The sequence below is a fragment of the Xyrauchen texanus genome, chromosome 17 (assembly GCF_025860055.1).
Source record: "Xyrauchen texanus isolate HMW12.3.18 chromosome 17, RBS_HiC_50CHRs, whole genome shotgun sequence".
NCBI classification, from domain to species: domain Eukaryota; kingdom Metazoa; phylum Chordata; class Actinopteri; order Cypriniformes; family Catostomidae; genus Xyrauchen; species Xyrauchen texanus.
The window spans coordinates 19993953-20014663 of record NC_068292.1 but is presented as its reverse complement, the minus strand read 5'-3'; the positions used below and the strand labels follow the sequence as shown (position 1 = coordinate 20014663).

Below are 20711 nucleotides of genomic sequence, written 5' to 3'. Positions count from 1 at the left end.
CAGTGATCACACATGATCCACACGATCGTACCACGGAAACTTTTGTCTGATGACCACACGCCGCCAGAACAACACGCGTGAGATTATACAATTTAAATAAGATTTTGGAGGAGGACTGTTGGATAGTTTTAGAGGTTGGTTTATTTCTGTGAATATGAATCTTCTGTGTGTGTGCAATGGTATAGATACATGTGTGATTTGTAGAAAGGCCAGACGGAAACAACAAATGCTGCGTTCATGCGCATTGGTTTGTGCATCATTCAGAACTTAAATGTGAATGAGTGTTCCTTTGACGTAGGAGCATGCTTAAAACTTCCGATGCTTATCGTATTTGCAATGTTATATTTATTATATGTTATTAATGCTTCCAAAAAATGGTGCTTAGCTACAGCTTGCAACATGTTGGTATGTGAAAGCATGTTCAGTGATGTCATGAATGTACACATCAGTCTTTAAGGGTGAACGCTCATGTATTTGTGGTGATGCATGACAGCTATACGAAACAATATTTGGTCCTAATGAACATTTATTTACAGTTGGTGTAGTTATCTTTCGAAAAATCTAATATCTAGTACAATAAATACACTGAACAAAATAGTATTTACCATGCTAAGGTAGTTTCTGCCAATCTTCAATAGTTACTAAACAAGTAACAGTCGAAACTTTGTGTTAGCCAATGTAATAAAAAGTAAAACTTAACGTTTCTTAAACTGTTTGAAGGACAATGTAGATGAATGTACTATTGTTTTACAGTAGTAATAATAACCGAAGTAGCTACAGTGTTTTGGTGGCAAACTATTTTCAAAGGAAAGGATATTTTCTAAGGGACATCAGGTATTGTATTGTTTAGAATGGTCAATTCAGCAAGAGGCACATTGATTTAAATAGCTGCTTTTTAAAGGGGTAGTTCACCCAAATATTATTAGTCATTATTTATTCTTCAGCAGAACACAAATAAAGATTTTTAGAAGAATATCTCAGCTCTGTGGGTCCATACAGTGCAAGTGAATGGTGATCAGGCCTTTGTACAGTGTATCCGGAAAGTATTCACAGTGCTTCACTTTTTCTACATTTTGTTATGTTACAGCCTTATTCCAAAATTGATTAAATTCATTATTTTCCTCAATTCTACAAACAATTCCCCATAAGACAATGTGAAAGAAGTTTGTTTGAAATCTTTGCAAATTTATTACAATTAAAAATGAAAAATCACATGTACATACAGTATCTCACAAAAGTGAGTACACCCCTCACATTTTTGAAAATATTTGATTATATCTTTTCATGTGACAACACTGAAGAAATTACACTTTGTTATACACTACTTTACATTGTGGCAGTGTACATTTTCTGTCCCCTCAAAATAACTCAACACACAGCCATTAATGTCTAAACCGCTGGCAACAAAAGTGAGTACACCCCTAAGTGAAAATGTCCAAATTGGGGCCAATTAGCCATTTTCCCTCCCTGGTGTCATGTGACTCGTTAGTGTTACAAGGTCTCAGTTGTGAATCTGGAGCAGGTGTGTTAAATTTGGTGTCATCGCTCTTGCACTCCCTCATACTGGTCACTGGAAGTTCAACATGGCACCTTATGGCAAAGAACTCTGAGGAGCTGAAAAAAATAATTGTTGCTCTACATAAAGATGGCCTAGGCTATAAGAAGATTGCCAAGACCCTGACACTGAGCTGCAGCATGGTGGCCAAGACCTTACAGTAGTTTAACAGGACAGGTTCCACTCAGAACAGGCCTCGCCATGGTCGAGCAAAGAAGTTGAATGCACGCAAATTTACATGGTTATACAAGCTGTACACTCACTACTTTACATTGTAGCAAAGTGTCATTTCTTCAGTGTTGTCACATGAAAAGATATAATCAAATATTTAAAAAATTGTGATGGGTGTACTCACTTTGAGATACTGCAAGTATTCACAGCCTTTGCTCAATACTTCCTTGAAGCACCTTTGGCACCAATTACAGCCTCAAGTCTTTTGTGTATGATGCAACAAGCTTGGCACACCTATTTTTGGGCAGTTTCTCCCATTCTTCTTTGTAGGACTTCTCAAGCTCCATCAGCTTGGATGGGAAGCGTCGGTGCACAGCCATTTTCAGATCTCTCCAGAGATGTTCAATCAGGTTCACGTCTGGGCTCTGGTGGGCCACTCAAGGACATTCACAGAGTTGTCCCGTAGCCACTCCTTTGTTATCTTGGCTGTGTGCTTAGGGTCGTTGTCCTGTTGGAAGATAAACCTTCGCCCCTGTCTGAGGTCCAGAGCGCTCTGGAGCAGGTTTTCATCAAAGATGTCTCTGTACATTGCTGCATTTATCGTTGTCTCCCAGTTCCTGCCGCTGAAAAACATCGCCACAGCATGATGCTGCCACCACCACCATGCTTCACTGTAGGGATGGTATTGGCCAGGTGATGAGCGGTGCCTGGTTTCCACCAGACATGATGCTTGCCATTCAGGCCAAATAGTTAAATCTTTGTTTCATCAGACCAGAGAATTTAGTTTCTCATGGTCTGAGAGTCCTTCAGATGCCTTTTGGCGAACTCCAGGCTGGCTGTCTTGTGCCTTTTACTGAGGAGTGGCTTCCGTCTGGCCACTCTATCATACAGGCCTGATTGGTGGAGTGCTGCAGAGATGGTTGTTCTTCTGTAAGTTTCTCCTCTTTCCACAGAGAAATGTTGGAGCTCTGTCAAAGTGACCATCGGGTTCTTGGTCACCTCTTTGACTAAGGCCCTACTCGCCCGATCACTCAGTTTGGCCGGGCAGCCATCTCTAAGAAGAGTCTTGGTGGTTCCAAACTTCTTCCATTTACAGATGATAGAGGCCACTATGCTCATTGGGACCTTCAATGATGCAGAAATGTGTCTGTACCCTTCCCCAGATCTGTGCCTCAATACAATCCTGTTTCTGAAATCTGCAGACAATTCCTTGGACTTCATGGCTTGGTTTGTGTTCTGACATGCACTGTTAACTGTGGGACCTTATATAGACAGGTGTGTGCCTTTCCAAATCATGTCCAATCAACTCAATTTACCACAGGTGGACTCCAATCAATTTGTAGAAACATCTCAAGGATGATCAGTGGAACAGGATGCACCTGAGCTCAATTCTGAGTGTCATGGCAAAGGCTGTGAATACTTGTGATTTTTAAAAAAAAAAAATTTTTTTATAAATTTGCAAAGATTTCAAACAAACTTCTTTCATGTTGTCATTATGGGGTATTGTTTGTAGAATTTTGAGGAAAATAATTAATTCAATCCATTTTGTAATAAGGCTGTAAAGTGAAGCACTGTGAACACTTTACGGATGCACTGTAACTCCAAAAAGGAAATACAGTTAGCAAGAAGGTAATCGATAAAACTCCAGTGGTTTAATCAATGGGTGCTTCTCATTTCTGAAGTTGTGCGTCGTCATTTCCTTTCCCATTTTCTCGCTTCCTAACTCCACCCTCTTAGGAAACAAGGACAGAGGAATCGAAACAAGACGCGTTTGTAAAATGAAAGGTCATTGCTCGCTGGCGTGTCATTTTAGAGTGTGTTTAGCAGCTGCACCATCTCGGTGCACTTGCCTTTATGTTATTGAAACTATTTATTAATATATTAATAATAAATCCAAATAATTCAAGATGCACTGTTGAAGTATGTGACCATTACATTTTATTTAAACTACAGAGTGGAAACATGAATTAAAACTATTGTGTGAGCTGTGAATGTGGAGGATAATTTATGTTTATGTCATGTGCTTCAACCAAAATTTCTTCCACATAGGATGCTCTGGTGTTTCCTCGCTCAAGCATCCGTTGTCCTCGATCCTCGTGGTGCATTTAGAGAATTGGTACGTCCCTATTGATGGTGGACTTCGATCGGTTTCCAGGTCACAGGCTCGAGGATGCACAATTTAGGAAACGAGAAGCACCCCATGTCTTCTGAAATGATCCAGCTGGTTTTGGGTGAGAACAGACCAAAATGTAACTCTTTATCACTGTTAATCTTGCAATTGCAATCTCTTGGCACAATCATCATTTCAAGCTCTATTACACTTCCTGGTGCTTGACGCATGCGCATAGTGCTAGATGGACTATAAGAAATGTAATCAAGCTTGAAATCATGATCGCCAAGAAGACTTCTGTCACGAGTTTCATTTTGGTCTGTTCTCTTCCAAAACAAACTGGATCACTTCATAAGACATTGATTAACCCACTGGAGTTTGATAGATTACGTTTATGTTGACTTGATCTGCTTTTTGAAGCTTCAAATGTCTGATTACCTTTCACTTGCATTGTGTGGACATATAGAGTTTTTTCTTTTTTAAACATGCAGTTTTATGTATAAATTCATGAGCACTCGCATGAATTGAAGACTTGAGTCATACGAGTAACCTTAATAAAGCGGTTTTATTCAATGTTGAGAGGGTCCCCATTGTGGGGGCTGCCATTTAAGGATCACACGAACAGCTGAATACTACTTGCTAAATCTCAGTAACCACCCTGCTATTGGATACTTTCACTCGTGGATAAATAAGTTATGGCTAACTGTGAATAGTGAATTTCAACAATGGCGTCATAACTGAGAACAGTTGCGTTTGAATGATGCTGCATCCACACCCCTTGGTGTCAGTGTAAGTCCAAGAAGATAACCTTTAACTTTAGTTAACTACATTAACATAAACTATCAATAAACAATACTTTTATAGCATTTATTAATCTTTCAACATATACTAATACATTTCAACATATACTAATACATTTGTCAAATTAAATGTTGTTTATGCTAATAGTTAATACATTTTAAACTAACATGAACAAGCAATTTTATTTTATAAACTAACATTACCCAAGATTAATAAATGCTGTAAAAGTACATTGTTCAATGTTTGTTCATGATAGCTAATTCATTAAGTAATGTTAACAAATGAAACCTCATTGTAAAGTGTTACCGACTTTCTTCCATGGTACACAAAAGGAGATGTTAGCCTTAGTAATCATTTACTGTCATTAGAATAAATAAATAAAAAAAGTATATTATGACTGAGACTTACGTACTACCCAAACATCTCCTTTGGTTTCCCAAGAAAGAAAGTCATATGAGTTTGGTACACCATACATTTTAATTTTTGGTTGAACTATGCCTCTAATTGATTTGGTTGTTCCTCTCTTTGCTGCAGATGACAGCACAGGAGGTGCGTCTGTGTGGGCTGCTGCTGCAGGAGCACTTTGGAGAGGTGGTGGAGAAAGTGGGCACCCATCTTTTCCGCAGTGGAGTTCTGAACCTACGAGCTCTTGTCCATGAAACCAAACTTTCTCCTGACCTGGTAAGGTCACAAATGCCTCCCAAGTCCTAATAAGCCATCTTCCTCTTGTTCTTTCTCTGGCTCTGTCTTACATTTTTCTCTTTAATGCACTCTTTCACTAGGTCAAGAAATCTCTGTGTGTACTGGTGCAGCATGGAATGTGTACGTTTGTTGTAGGCCGTCGTGGGCCAGGGGCACCTGTGGAATACCGGATTAGCAGTGAGCACGTTCTACACATGCTTCGGTATCCACGCTACATCTACACGGCCAAGAGTCTGTATGGGGACACAGGCGAGCTCATTGTTGAGGAAATTCTGCAGAGAGGCCAGATGACTATGAGCAGCACAGTCAGGACTGTAGCAGACAGGCTTACCCACAATATGCCAGGTGAGCTATAGAGTGCAAGCAGACTGAAGGGTTAATTCACACACATGTATGTATATATATATATATATATATATATATATATATATATATATATATATATATATATATATAGCGGGACCAAAAGAAGCTTATATGGAATATGCTGAAATACACATGTGGTTACTCAGCTAGGGCGCATCTCTTAGTTTTCATCATAATTCCTTTTCAGATGCCACTTGGTTTAAAATTTTGTATGTAATGTAGGGCTGAAACGATTAGTCGACGTTATCGACAACGTCGACAATAAAACATTGTCGACAAAATTTTTTTTTGAATAGTCGTTTGATCTAATTTAATGTAACATGAGATCACTTTAAACTCTAATGATGAGAGCAGCACTGCAGTTTGCACCTGACTGAGGAGAGGAAGAATTACACAGATCACAGTCCAGATGCACTCTAAACTTTCCAAACAGCTTCAGGTAATGTAGATTGCAAAGTATGAGGTAATTATACAAAAATACAAAGTAAGTAAATACAGAAGCACTCTCATTATGTAATAAGTGGAGCTGCCGCTCCGCTGAAGCAAAACTTACACGTCAAGCGTCTTTAAAGGACACACCCGACGTTACATCTATAATGCAGTTATATTTCATGCGTTATAGCTTTATTAATGTTCAAATAATAGGGAAGCAGATCATGTAAATATCTACCAACTTCAAAACTGGCATTTGACTGTGTGGTCAGTGCCTCATCTTAGAGTTGCACAAATGTCCCGATCTGAGGGTGAGAGATTGAAACTGCATCCGACTGATGCACACACTGTCGTGGGACGCTTGTCCCTCCAGCGCGCACGCTTGCTGCAGCTAGATTATAACGTATTGGCTCGCAACTTATTGAATCATAAATATGCCACAGTGCATTTCTTATTGTGAAAAAAATTGGCAACAGGCAGCATTATTAATAAGAGGGTTTGTTTTTTTGTGAGATCTTGAATAGATCTCTTAAAGCAAGTCTAAATATCTTATATGTTGCTTCTCAATTAAATGTATCTTGTTTTAAGGATTTTTATAATTTTTTTTTAATGGAAAACAAAACAAGCACATGATAACAATAATTTTTTTTACAGTGAATTTCTTTACTGAATTAAACTAATAAAAATAATTTTTACCCCTTTAATTCAGTGCAAGTAATTTAGAGGTATTTTTAAAAGATTACTTTTTTCCTTTTTATTGTTAGTAAGCACGTTTAATACAGCCTTTTAAATCAGGACACAAGCAGAATTAATCGGTTAAGAGTTAATGATTAATCAATGATTAATTGCAATAATCGCAGAATAGTCGAATAATCATTCTAATAATCGTTAGATTTATCGATTATCAAAATAATCGTTAGTTGCAGGCCTGATGTAATGCAATGCAATGCAGTTCATACATTTTTAAGGATCATTGAAGTGTCAAAAAGTGTCCAAATACCTAGCTTGAAAGAGAAGACCAGAACAGAACCTTGAAATGACATTTTAAATTTGTTTTGCAGTCCATCCACTTTCTTAATTTATTTTTTTTAAACTTCCCTATTTCAACTCTTGTGCAACAGAGGGTCAAAGTATGGACTACAGTGAGGTTGTCACTGCATTCTCCCGATTAGTGGAGACTCATTTCCTGCAACGCTGTTCTCCAATGGCCTCATCAGGATCATCAAACTCTGCAGTAGCTGAGACTCCCACTCCTGCAGTGACACAACCCTCTGAACCAGAGAGCAACCCAGACTGCTACAGAATTCCCTACATCAATCTTACTGGTGAGTTGTTCAGTGGTCGACCAATATGGTATACAGTGCAAGTCAAAGGTTTGTACACCCTTTGTTTGACTGCATGCTTTTCATGAACTTAAAGACATTTTGTTCTAAAAGTTAATGCATAAGTGCTTAAATGTAGGTTTGTAGAAATGTATAGGCCTATGTTGTGCCAATGAATGAAGTTCTTTACAAAGCTAAAATTATATTTGAAAAGAAAGTATTTGTTAAGATGGATGAGTTCAACTAGAGTCAAGGAAAAGCAGTCAATAAATGCCCAGCATTTATGAGAACTCCTTGAACACTGTTTAGAAAGCATCCCAGGTGGCTAGCTCATAAATTTGGTTGAGAAAGTGCCAAGAGTGCAAAGCTATCATCATGGCAAAGGCTGTACTTTAAAGGAATACTTAACCCAAAAATGTTTAGTCTCTCATTATTTGCTCACCCTCATGCCATCCCAAATGTGTATGACTTTCTTTCTTCTGCAGGACACAAACAAAGGTTATCAGCATGAAATAATCCATAAGACTCCAGTTGTTAAATCCATGTCAGAGCTGAGATATTCTTCTACAATGTTTGTTTGTGTTTAGCAGAAGAAAGAAATTAATACACATTTGGGATTGGTTGAGGGTTAGCAAATAATGAGAGACTTGGTATCCCATTTAGGAAAATGCAAGAGCTTATTTTTTTAGTCATGTATACATTATATATATATATATATATTTCTCTTTTTTTATTTTTGGTCACTACATAATTCTCATACTATTTGTTTTATTTCATTGTAATAAAGAGTGAATAGGTGTGTCTAAACCTTTGACTAATGGTCTACAATCAGATTATGATTTGTGTACATTACATATTTACCTAATATCCATAAACATGTACATAAAGTTGCAGAATTAGTTTTAATGTTAATTAGTAAAATACTATGAGGAAATGTTCATTTTTGGACATCATATCCACATTGTTAGGACATCATATCCACTCCTGTTGAGCTTGAAACGAAGTGTTTGATTGTGACGTTTGTTTGTTTGTTCAGGTAAGGGAAAACGCAGACGCTCAAGTGATGATGGTGAAGCTGACCAGAGTGCGGCAAAGAAAGCCAAGACAGACATCACTGAGGTATTTCAGTCAAGATACTGAGTCTGTTTACATGCACAGCAATATGCTGATAAATCCCAAATATTGTCTTCTTTAAGAAATCCGACATGGCAAGGAAACATGTGCACTGTCATGTTTAAATGTGTTTTTGTTCATGTTTTGATTTAATGTCTTTTATTTTAATAGTTTAGTTCCTGTTTTATAATCATGTGTGCATGTAATGTGATTTCCTGTTCCCTCATGTGATCCTGTCATGTGTTTCCCCTGTTCATATGTCTTGTTTTCATTGGTTCATTGTTTGAGTATTTTGTTAGCAGTCTTGTCTTTTCATTGGTTTAAGTTTATTAGTCGTTATCTTGTTTACAGCTCTGTCTGTTGATTGGTTGTCATTGTCATGCGTGTTCATGTATTTAAGCCCTCATGTTTACCCTTGTCAAATGTCAGGTATTGTTTTGTTGTAATGTTGTTTTCAAGTCGTTTGTTCTAGTTTATTTTGGATGTTCATCTTGTAAATGAACTGCACTTGGGTTCTTCACACTTCACCCACTTTGTCTGCCAGTCACTGCTAGCAACGTTACAGCACAATACTTGTATACATTGGATAAGCCAGTAAATGTGGCAGTAAATGTGTTTACATGCAATGTGAAAATCAATGTAATAGACAAAAATGTACCGTGCCAATCAGGTTTATGATCTTACACCAATAGGTAGGTACTTTAGTGCATTTGTATGACATGCGTTGTCAGCTTATTAAGCATTATTCGTGTAAGAATGTGCATGTAAATGCACTCAATGACAACAAACACTCACATGTTTGTTAACTATCTTTTTGCTTCTACTTTAATTCTCTCTCATGCTCTTTGCAGTGTGGCGATGAAGGCATCTATTGGCAGGTGAATTTTGACCGGTTTCACCTGCACTTCAGGGATCAGGCCATCATAAGTTCTGTTTCCAGTAAACTTGATCAGGTAACTGCAACTACTGCCCTGTTGTATCAAATAATCAGACCCGTCAAGACCACCATCAAGATGTACCGTGAGATATAATTAGACTGAATGTTCTGGATTCTCACATTTAAACATTCTCCTCCAGGGAAATAATGAGAAGGTAGAATGTAGGTCTGTATCGGCTATATTTCTCTTCTTCTCCCCTGTAGACCAGCGGTGAGATAGTTAGGACCATTTTACGGATGAGCGAAGTTACAACGCCAGCTAATGCTGTCTACACACAAGCTCTTTCGGCCAATGAGGTAACAAACGGACGTGCACATTTTTGTTTTGTTACACTCTTGCTGAGAAACATTTATAGTGATTATTAATAAAGGGTGTTATTATGTTAGGATTGCTGGAGTTTTATTTTAAATTCTGTTTGATTCCATTTCTTTTTGTTCTCCATTAGATTTTCCGAGCTCTTCCATCCACTTACAGCATTGCCAGGCAAATTTTAGACCAATACCTCACTCTCCTGGTTGACGATCCAGTAAAGCATGCATACACAAATACAACTTTATACATGCTACTTTTCCAAGTCCAAACAACTTTTTTTATTTAAAGCTTGTCTCTTTCCTTTCATCTCTTTTTATTTAGATGGAATTTGTGGGGAAGACAGGTGACAGTGGAGGTGGAATGTTTGTTGTCAGTATCCCTTTAAAACAAACAAACAAACAATCAAACCATCTGAAGGACAAAATTAAACTTTTCAGTGTCTAACAGCAAATCGTTTTACTTTAAAATTATGTTTTGTATAGAATAAGCAGCTGAATGGCCTTGAGCTAAAAAAAAATCTACAAAACATTTGGTTTTACAGTTTTCTGTGTTTAATTAAATCTTATAACAAAAAAAGTAAAAAAGACAATGAAATGGCTGAGCCTTGACTCTGTGGTTAGACCTGCACCGTGCATTGGCTAACCTGGCCAGGGCCACCCTGGAGTCTGTGGTCCAGGAGAGGTTAGTAGAGTCAAAGTGTTTTATTTTAACTTTGAAGTCTTATGTTGGTTATGTTCTGCTTGGGTTTGTTTCATGCTATGCTCTGTTTCAGGTTTGGTTCCCGCTCAGCTCGCATCTTTCGCCTGTTACTGCGGAAACGGCACCTGGAACAGAAGCAGGTGGAGGATTTTGCCATGATTCCTGCCAAAGAGGCTAAAGACATGCTGTACACACTATTGTCTGAAAACCTTGTCCAGCTGCAGGTACCACACTCACAGTTCTTGTTTATACAAACAAAAAGTAATCTGACCAGCATCATACAATAATTTAGTTTACCTTGCTTTCTATGTCTGCCTGTCTGACATTCGTCTCGAGTTATACAATGACAAGTGGTGAGGTGAGACATCAAGAGATGTCTCCTGTGACCCCTTGTGATCTGATTTTAAATGGATAGTTCACCCAACAATGAAAGTTCTCTCATTATCTACTCACCCTTGTACCATCCCAGACATGTATGACTTTCTTCTGCAGAACACAAACAAAGATTTTTAGAAGAGTATCTCAGCTCTGTAGGTCTATACATTGCAACTATACAAGTCAACAAGCCAGCCGCCATATCACCCTGTAGCGTCTGACCAGAACTCCCTGGATGGGAGACCTCCTGGGAAGAGTAAGGTTACTGCTGGAAGAAGTATTAGTGAGTCCAGCAGGGGGTGCACACCCTGTTGACTGTTTAAGTCCTAATGCCCAATATAGTGATGGGGACACTATACTGTATAAAGGCACTGTCCTTCGGATGAGATGATAAAATGAGGTCTTGACTCTCTGTGGTCATTAAAGTCCCAGGACACTTCTCGAAAAAGAGTAGAGGTGTAACGCCAGTGTCCTGGCCAAATTCCCCCATTGGCCCTCATCAATCATGACCTCCTAATAATCCCCATCCATTAATTGCTCTATCACTCCACTCTCTCCTCTGCATCAATAGCTGGTGTGTGGTGAGCATACTGGCAGCTGCCATCAATCATCCAAGTGGATGCTGCACACTGGTGGTGGTTGAGGAGTTCACTGTGTAAATCGCTTTGAGTGTAGAGTCAGAAAAGTGCTATATAAATGTAACATTCATTCATTCATTCAACAGGGTACAAAACTTATATAAAATAAAAAGCACAAAGGCAGCATAAAAGTAATCCAATTCTGAAGTGATATGATAGGTGTGGGAGAGAAACAGATCAATATTGAAGTCTTTTTACTATAAATCTCCACTTTCAAACAACACTCCTAAGCTCTCTTAAAACTAAGTTGTATTTAGTTCCTTAGTTCTTTTTTTTGCAATTTGCAGTCTTCATCATATTGCCACCTACTGGGCAGGGAGGAGAATTTATAGTAAAACATTACTTAAATATTGATCTGTTTCTCTCCCACAACTACATATCGCTAATAATACATGCATTTAACCACTGGGGTCATATGGATTACTTTTATTCTGCCTTTATGTGCTTCAAAGTTTTGGACCCTGTTGGCTTGCATTGTATGGACCTACAGCGCTGAGATATTCTTCTAAAAATCTTCATTTGTGTTCAGCAGAGGAAAGAAAGTCATACTCGTCTGCAGAGTAATTGATGAGAGAATTTTCATTTTTGGGTGAGCTATCCCTTTAAGGAGAGGGCCTCTGATTTCATGAGTACATACATCACACCACTCATCACAACAGATTGGCATTTACACTACAAATGTGTTGTGATCAAATGCATTTCTCCGAGTACCTCTGTTGATTTAAAAGATAAAATCACAAAATGTGAACATCTATGTGCAGGAAATCCCCAAAACACCAGACCACGCCCCCTCTCGCACCTTCTATCTGTACACGGTTAATCAGCTTCCCACAGCCAGGCTACTGCTGCAACACTGCTACAAGGTATAGAGCTCACATGAATATTTTTCAATTGTTTTCTAATGCTGTTGAAATATGATGACGTTAATACACATTGGTGTGTTTGTGTGGACCCCATACAGACAGTCGGTAATCTGATCGAGAGAAGGCTGTATGAGACCAAAGAGAACAAGTAAGTCCCTCCCTTTTTTGACAGTGAGAAATTAAAGCAAGGAGTGTTTCATGATTAATGCGTTTATTGATTGACAGGCGACTTTTGGAAAAATCTCAGCGGATTGAGGCCATCCTGGCATCTTTGCAGGCCACAGGAGCAGAGGCAGCACAGCTGACAGAGGTGGAAGAGATGATCACAGTTCCAGAGAGACAGCAGCTCGAGTCCCTACGACATCACATTAATAAGTACTACATCAGCCAAACCAAAATGTACACACCAATCAGACTCATAAACCGCAAACCATTAATCTCTCTTGGCCTCTTCTCTTTGTGTTTATGGTCGTAGGTTGGATTCCAGTGAAAACCAGGTGGATGAGACCATATTTCTTCTTGAATCCTACATTAACTCCACAAAGTCCTCTCACTGACTTTCTTTAGACATGAACAGGCTAGTTAAAGAAAACATCATGTCTGTATGAAAAGAAAAAAAAAAGGGGATGGGGTGGGGGGTTGTAGAGATGATGGTTGGACAAAAAGGGTAGATGGAGGAATGAAGATGTAAAAATAATGCTCTTTTCATTGACAGATCAGTTTGTTTCTTCTTTGGTAAAAATGAGAGATTGATGTTTATGTGTTGGTATTGAAAAGGAACACCGATGTTTTCATTTGTACTTATCAGTGTGAAAGAGTTTGTGTAGCTATGAATGAAATTTAATTTTTCATTAAATTGTATTTATTTGTCTGAATGTCAAAAGCAAAAACAATGTATGAACATGTGCATTGGCCATGAAGACTGAAAAGACAATGTAATTTCTGTTAAAAAAAATAATAATAAACTGATTGCTTGTTATTATACCACTTGTTCACAACTTAAATATGCATTCCATTATTTCCATTATCACCAATAGCGCATTTGCTTGTCGTCTTGTCTGTTCAATGCAACTGTAAATGATCTAGCTTTTTCAAGCCAGAGAATCTCCCAAAAGAAACCATTCTCTCATTGACACGATATAAGTGCTTTTGTGCCTCAACAGAATCCAAATGGTACATTTTAACCTGGTCCACACTTGGGGTGCTAGTGATGCTGGGAAATGGACATGCCCAACCGGAATCTGCCCATGCAGATGTTTGTCGATTTCCACAGAATTAGAACACACATCATTCACCCCTTGCCTGTTCATTTACTACATATTTTGGCAGTATTGATTTTGCTTTCAGCTACTTATAAAATTGTCCATTTAAGACATTATACCATGTTTAAAAACATTCTGCAGGTCTTCCCCTAAAATCAGCACAGATAAGGTAAAAAATCCACAGATTCGGTCTGAGCCTGATTATGGATCATCTGTGCTTCTGGAGCAGAAGAGTCATGTCTCAAAGAGAAAGTAATCGCTGCAAAAGGCACATTTTCTGATTGTAAAGGAAATCAGCTGCAGTGATTTTAGAGCTCAGTTGTCATCCTTCCCATCCTCATCCTTCCTCTGTTTCCTCGTGAAAAAGCCCAACTGTTCAGAAACAACCAACACAGTGCTTATAAGCCAAAAAAGACTGTCTGCTCTGATGTATTTGTAGTTAGAGGGATAGTTCACCCAAAAATGACAATTCTCTCATCATTTACTCACCCTCATGCCATCTCAGATGTGTGTGACTTAAGCAGAACACAAACAAAATTTTTTAGGACAATATTTCAGCTCTGTAGGTCCATAACATGCAAGTGAATGGTGACCAGACCTTTGTAGCTCCAAAAATCATATAACGCAAACAAAACTAATCCATATCTTTAGAAGCTATATAATAGCTATGGGTGAGAAACAAATCCATATTTAGGCCCTTATTTTACTCTAAAGATCCACTTTTACATTTGAAAGTCTCATGTTTAGTTTCAATTTCACATCTGAAATTTTAAGTTAAAGTGGGGATTTAGAGTAAAAAAGGACCTAAATATTGCTCTGTTTCTCACCCACTCCTATTATGAAGATATGGATTAAACACAGTCAAATTAATTACTTTTATGTGATTTTTGGAGCTACAAATGTCTGGCCACCATTCACTTGCATTGTATGGACCTATAGAGCTGAGATATTTTCTAAAAACCTTTGTGTTCTGCTGACGAAAGAAAGTCATACACATTTGGGATGGCATGAGGGTGAGAAAATTATGAGAGATTTTTGGGTGAACTATACCTTTAATGACACCCACACAGAATTACTTGTCATGTGCTGTTAGTTTGTGTTAAGTCACGAGTAGTACACCATGTAAATTTACATCTGCCTATGTATAAAGTTTTGTTGTGTACCATACCTTCCAAAGGATGAACACTAAGAGTGCTAGAAGCAGCAGTCCTCCAATGATGCTACCAATGAGAATCCAGAGAGAGATCGGGATTGACCGCCCTTTCAGAACTTCTAAAACAGTCTACACCGAGAGAGAGACAGCAGGAGAGTATGGAGTTGGAAGGAATACATTTTTGTGTCAACAAACCTGTCTGTCTTGGTGTTACTAAAAGATACAATTTAAAAAAGCACAGCTAACTGCAGAAAATACATTAATAATGTGTATTCATCATTTTATGTATGCTATATACTCAACATGGCCAAAAGTATGTGGAGACTAAACCTATATGTGCTTGTTTAACACTTGATTTCAAAACCATGGTAATTAATATACTGTAGAGTTGGCGTTCCATACTTTAACAGCTTCTGCTCTTCTAGGAAGGCTTTCAACTAGATGTTGAAAATGGCTGTGGGGATTTGCTTCCATTTAAACACAAGACCATCAGTGAGGTCAGGCACTGGATCTGACTTGCAATTGTCGTTCAGTGGTGTTCAGGTCTAGGCTATGTGTAGGCCAGTCAAGTTCTTCCACAACAAATTCTGTAAACAATTTACTGGCCGCAAACTGTGACAGTATTACATTGAATATATGTATTCTTATACATTGAATATATGCACCTGTTGGCTTTGGGCATAGCTGAAATAGCCAAACTCATCATTAAAGTGGGTTTCCACACACTTTTGGCCATGTAGTGTGTAAAGTCCTTCAGCGGTTTATGAATTTATTACTGTTTAGTTCTCTCACCTCCCTCAAGAGGGCAGCATTTCCCATTGAAATCAAGCTGGACTCCTGAGCAGACAGCTGGAAAGAGCCCACAATCATCACTGCTTTAAACTTGGCCTGACACAAACACAATGGTACACAAACAGATTCCAAGTAAAGACATTGTGCAGTTTTGTGTGTACTGTCCTTTTTGATCTGTTACTATTTGGCTGTGCGTACTCAAGTGCATGTCAATCTGTGTGTGAGATATACACCTACCTGTCTAAAGAAACTGTCGTGTATTCTTCTCGTGATGCGAATCAGAGCGGTCTCTCCCTTCAATAGCTGCTGCACTAGACACACAACCTCCACACACCATGAGGAACTGCAATTCTACATTAGTTAACATAAGTTAACATGAACTACAATGAACAATACTTTTACAGCATGTATTAATCTAGGTTAATGTTCATTTCAACAAATAGTAATACATTAAAAAAAAAAAAAGAAAAGTTGTATATGATAATATTAGTTAATGCAATATGAGGTAACATGAGCTAACAATTAAAAATTTTATTTATATGCAGTAACATTAACAAAGATTAATAATGGCTATCAAAAATATAGTTAATAGTTAGTTCATGATAACTAATGCATTAACGAATGCTAATGAATGGAACATTGTAAAGTGTCACTGTGATGTGAATAATTTTGACTTAATCCAGTTAATTTAGATGTTACCACATGAAGTTGTTAGGTTAACTTTTTTAAATGGGGGTTAGGCTTAAAGTAAGTACTGTCATGATGAATAACGTATTGCTACTATACAAGGCTGTAGCAATACGTTATTCATCATGACAGTACTTACTTTAAGTACATGACAGTACTTACTTTGAATATACACACATGTATATTCAACACATTGTAATTTTCTAACTTGCACATTTAGAACCTGTACATTATTTGTACTTTTTGATTATTGTTATAATGTCCATTTATGTATAGTCATTCTTTTATGTATGTACAGTAACTGCAATGTGTGGACAATGCACCACCCAAGTTTTTTAAGGTGGTCCCCCAATGAGTTTTGGCCAACTTTGACTGCCCAACAGAATTTAAAGAGAATTTCACACAGTATTGACTGTTACTCTTACTCCTGTAAGTGTCATTGGCCTATGAGGGTTTGTGTTCTCACCAATAGTTCAGTTTTCTTCATGTCCTCTGGGTGAAGTGGACGAACATGTCTCTGACTAGCCTTCAGCTTAGAGAGATCACTGACTATACTACAGTTTACACCTGAAGCCTGCACAAACAGATAGACATAAAATGTCAACTTAACAGGAACGTAAATATGCACAGGAATTACAGTAGGAATACACAGTGATACTAACATTGTGAGAGAAAGCATCAACCACAGTCGCGAAAACTCTGTCTCCTGAAGCTGCTGATGGCAAATTGACAGTAAGCTTCAGATTACTGACCACGTAACAACCTAAATTCTGCACCTGATAACAAGAAACACATATTTGAATGAAGTCATTGGATTTTCACACACACACACACACACACACACACACACACACACACACACACACACACACACACACACACACACACACACACACACACACACACACACACACACACATGTTGTGTTTCCATGTTTTATGGGGACTTTCCATAGACATAATGGTTTTTATACAGTACAAACTTTATATTCTATCCCCTAAACCTAACCCTACCCCTAAACCTAACCCTCACAGAAAACATTCTGCATTTTTACATTTTCAAAAAACATAATTTAGTATGATTTATAAGCTGTTTTCCTCATGGGGACCGACAAAATGTCCCCACAAGGTCAAACATTTCGGGTTTTACTATCCTTATGGGGACATTTGGTCCCCACAAAGTGATAAATACACGCTCACACACACACACACACACACACACACACACACACACACACACACACACACACACACACACACACACACACACACACACACACACACACACAGTTGTGTTTCCATGTTTTATGGGGACTTTCCATAGACATAATGGTTTTTATACTGTACAAACTTTATATTCTATCCCCTAAACCTAACCCTACCCCTAAACCTAACCCTCACAGAAAACTTTCTACATTTTTACATTTTCAAAAAACATAATTTAGTATGATTTATAAGCTGTTTTCCTCATGGGGACCGACAAAATGTCCCCACAAGGTCAAACATTTCGGGTTTTACTATCCTTATGGGGACATTTGGTCCCCACAAAGTGATAAATACACGCTCACACACACACACACACACACACACACACACACTTATCAGTCATGTTTACATAAACCCACCCTGAAATGTGTGTAGAACTCGGGCCCGGTTCCCTCTGACACAGTCCTGGTCGGGTGGACCTCATAGCGGTTTAAGTTGGAGTCACTGTAGTGGATTGAACCAAAACAGGAAAGGCACATAATTAGACAACAAAAATTGGGTTCTTAATTATTATAATTATTATATTACATTTAATAAATGTATAATCATATTACAGTAACTATTTATGGATTAAATTCTTGATTCAATTACCAACCTGCCAACGTCAATAACTATTTTGTAATTTACTGATTGTCTCCTAAATTTTAAAAGAGCTTTCTGAGCCCACTGGAGTGGTGGTGGTGTAGTGGTCTAAAGCACATAACTGGTAAACTTGTAATCAGAAGGTCGCTGGTTCTAACCCCACAGCCACCACCATTGTGTCCTTGAGCAAGGCACTTAACTCCAGGTTGCTCTGGGGGGATTGTCCCTGTAATAAGTGCACTGTAAGTTGCTTTGGATAAAAGCGTCTGCCAAATGCATAAATGTAAAAATGTACTTTTGTCCGGGATTATTGTTTTCGTCATTTTTGCACCTGGGGAACCATAGTTCCTCAAAGTCGTTTTAGAAGAAATTTTTAGCTCCTACTCCGAAGTAGATACTTTTGGGGTTTATTGGGACTGTGGGACCGTGGGAGGTGCTGTAGCATGCGAATGGTCAAAAACATATGACACACAAATCATTGAGAAAGTGAGGAGTCCACGCCCGCCATTAGTAAACAAACTAGCTGCTAGCCTTCTACTCAGAGGGTTGTGCTAACAGAAATAACATATAACAAACAAAGTATCCAAAGAGAATTGCATGTTTCACTTGTGTGTGTATGACTTCATCGGGAAACACATTTTGAGTTTTACTACATAATATTTTCTTGGGATGAAGGAAAAATAGTCAGATGTTAATCGAGAGTGGGTCATTTAACTTTATTATACACTAAACAGTCATTAAAATCTATTTTACATGAGGGAACTTTTTTGTGTGGCTGATACTGCATTGTTAACTTGCATCAAGACATCTTTTTTAAGACAGTGAGAGAGTATTTCATTAAAGTGGTTTATGTTGAGTCATCAAAGCCTTTATTTTAAAAGACTGTGTAGATAATTAGGTTTATAGTGCATTTTCAACATGTTGTCTGCTGAGTTCAGCATGTGTTGTGTGGTTTAAAAGCGCCTCCGCCGCCTCGTCTAATCTCTCACTCTGGCTTTAGGGACACCGCACGCGCAACTCATGAGCCCAGTTTCAACTGTAACCTGAAGACATTTTCTGAAAACTGGAAAATGTTGCCTTCGGATGCTGTATATAAGGATGGATAAATGTTGGATGAAATAAGGTGCTTTTTAAACTATTCAGAGTTCCATCCATCCAAAAATGCTGTTGTTTAATTCATTAACTGATTAGGCAGTTGCCTACGTTTTCTGATGCAGCCAAAGGTCATATAGAATAGCCCTGAACAAACAAAAGTGTTTCTCTGATCCCAGCATCTTCCGTCAGTGTTGTTGATTTTGTTGTCGTTGCTATTGAATCTGGTGCAAATAACGTCACAAGCTAAATTATCGATACTAGATGAGGGTAGTACGAGGGTTACTTTTGTGGTCGGAATGCAATTGGGGAAACATTTTCTCGGTGTCCCTTTCCGCTTAAGAGTTCTCATCTAGAAATTTTGTAAGGGAAAAGTCCCAGAACTGTATGTGGGAAAGGGCCAAATGTTTAGATTTTGATTAGAGTATGCAATATGTAATGCAAACGTAATCAGATTAGATTACCTTAAAGGTGAAATCTAAAAGATTATGTTACTACTTCAAATTTTGTGTAATTTTGGCATGACTCACCTTGTGATAAAGAGATCAGGCTCATACTGAACAACACTCTGTAACTGAACAATGTTGTCCGACAGAGTGTCTTCACTCTCCTTACTGTCACTGTGGCAACACACACATAAACACACACTCAGTGCACCTTTAAGCAATATCGCATGAGAGAGAGAGAGTGCTGTTGTAAAAATGACTTTATTTGGTGTAACCTAATTTGTCAGTTTGATTTCATCAGATTGAATACAATTGTTTACTTAAATAAAAACATTTAGTGTAAGTGTTACCACATGAAGCACATTCTTCTGGTTACCTATCAAAACATTTCTTTACAGTCTACCTTAAATCATCATCATCAGTAATCGCGACTCTGTAAAATATCGGCAAAGTTTTTTTCATTTGGCATTTTTTACAAATTTAATAGACTAACCCTTAGATTATCCACTAAAACATATGCAGATGAAAGTGAAAAACACTGGAGACTAGAAAGTGGAAACTTTTTTATGATTCATTGAACACTTCCGCAATCAGGAAAAAGGTGGATATGACCGTTTTAGTAAACTAATAAAAAAATATACTTTTTTTTTTTTGTATAACAAACTGTAAATGTACATTTGAAAATGCATTAAGATGAAACTGAAATTGTATTAAGATGCTGGTGTACTGGTAGTACCATCTGCTAATGTGTGTGTGTGTACCTGGAAGCAACAAGTTTCATCTGCACCTTACTGATGATAGATGTACAACTGAACTCAAATTCCAGCATGAAATTCACCTGAGAAAAAGCAAAGCCATTGGGAGAGTCACTGGTCAGTGCAAAAATAGACTCAATGGATGTTTAAATGAATCCTAATGACAAAGCAAACTTTTCTTACCTTTGACTGAGAGCGGAACACTGGGTAACTGACATTACAGGAGTGACTGTTTGAGCTCAGAGCTGTACATTCAATCTTAAACTGGGCATCTTCCTAA

General features: G+C 38.0%; 2 protein-coding genes across 2 annotated transcripts in view; one reads left to right on the top strand and one right to left on the bottom strand.

Annotated features, from left to right (window-relative positions):
- On the top strand, positions 1–13020 carry LOC127658143 (DNA-directed RNA polymerase III subunit RPC3). The gene is made up of 15 exons (XM_052147262.1): positions 1–134; positions 5172–5318; positions 5420–5684; positions 7259–7462; positions 8496–8578; positions 9424–9525; positions 9714–9806; positions 9956–10036; positions 10144–10195; positions 10443–10503; positions 10595–10745; positions 12296–12397; positions 12496–12545; positions 12623–12772; positions 12873–13020. The coding sequence occupies exons 2-15, from the start codon at positions 5172–5174 to the stop codon at positions 12952–12954; spliced, it is 1623 nt and encodes a 540-aa protein (XP_052003222.1). The 5' UTR covers positions 1–134; the 3' UTR covers positions 12955–13020.
- Positions 13021–13896: 876 nt separating this feature from the next.
- LOC127658142 (integrin alpha-10-like) overlaps positions 13897–20711 on the bottom strand; it is a 65068-nt gene continuing 58253 nt past the window's right edge. Inside the window, exons 22-31 of the mRNA XM_052147261.1 lie at positions 20615–20707; positions 20438–20514; positions 19761–19850; positions 17916–18000; positions 16954–17067; positions 16758–16865; positions 15842–15955; positions 15605–15700; positions 14828–14941; positions 13897–14031 (exon numbers count right to left, since the gene is read on the bottom strand). Coding sequence (XP_052003221.1) covers positions 13975–14031; positions 14828–14941; positions 15605–15700; positions 15842–15955; positions 16758–16865; positions 16954–17067; positions 17916–18000; positions 19761–19850; positions 20438–20514; positions 20615–20707 — 948 coding nt within the window. The 3' untranslated portion in view covers positions 13897–13974. The remainder of the gene's footprint in view (positions 14032–14827; positions 14942–15604; positions 15701–15841; positions 15956–16757; positions 16866–16953; positions 17068–17915; positions 18001–19760; positions 19851–20437; positions 20515–20614; positions 20708–20711) is intronic.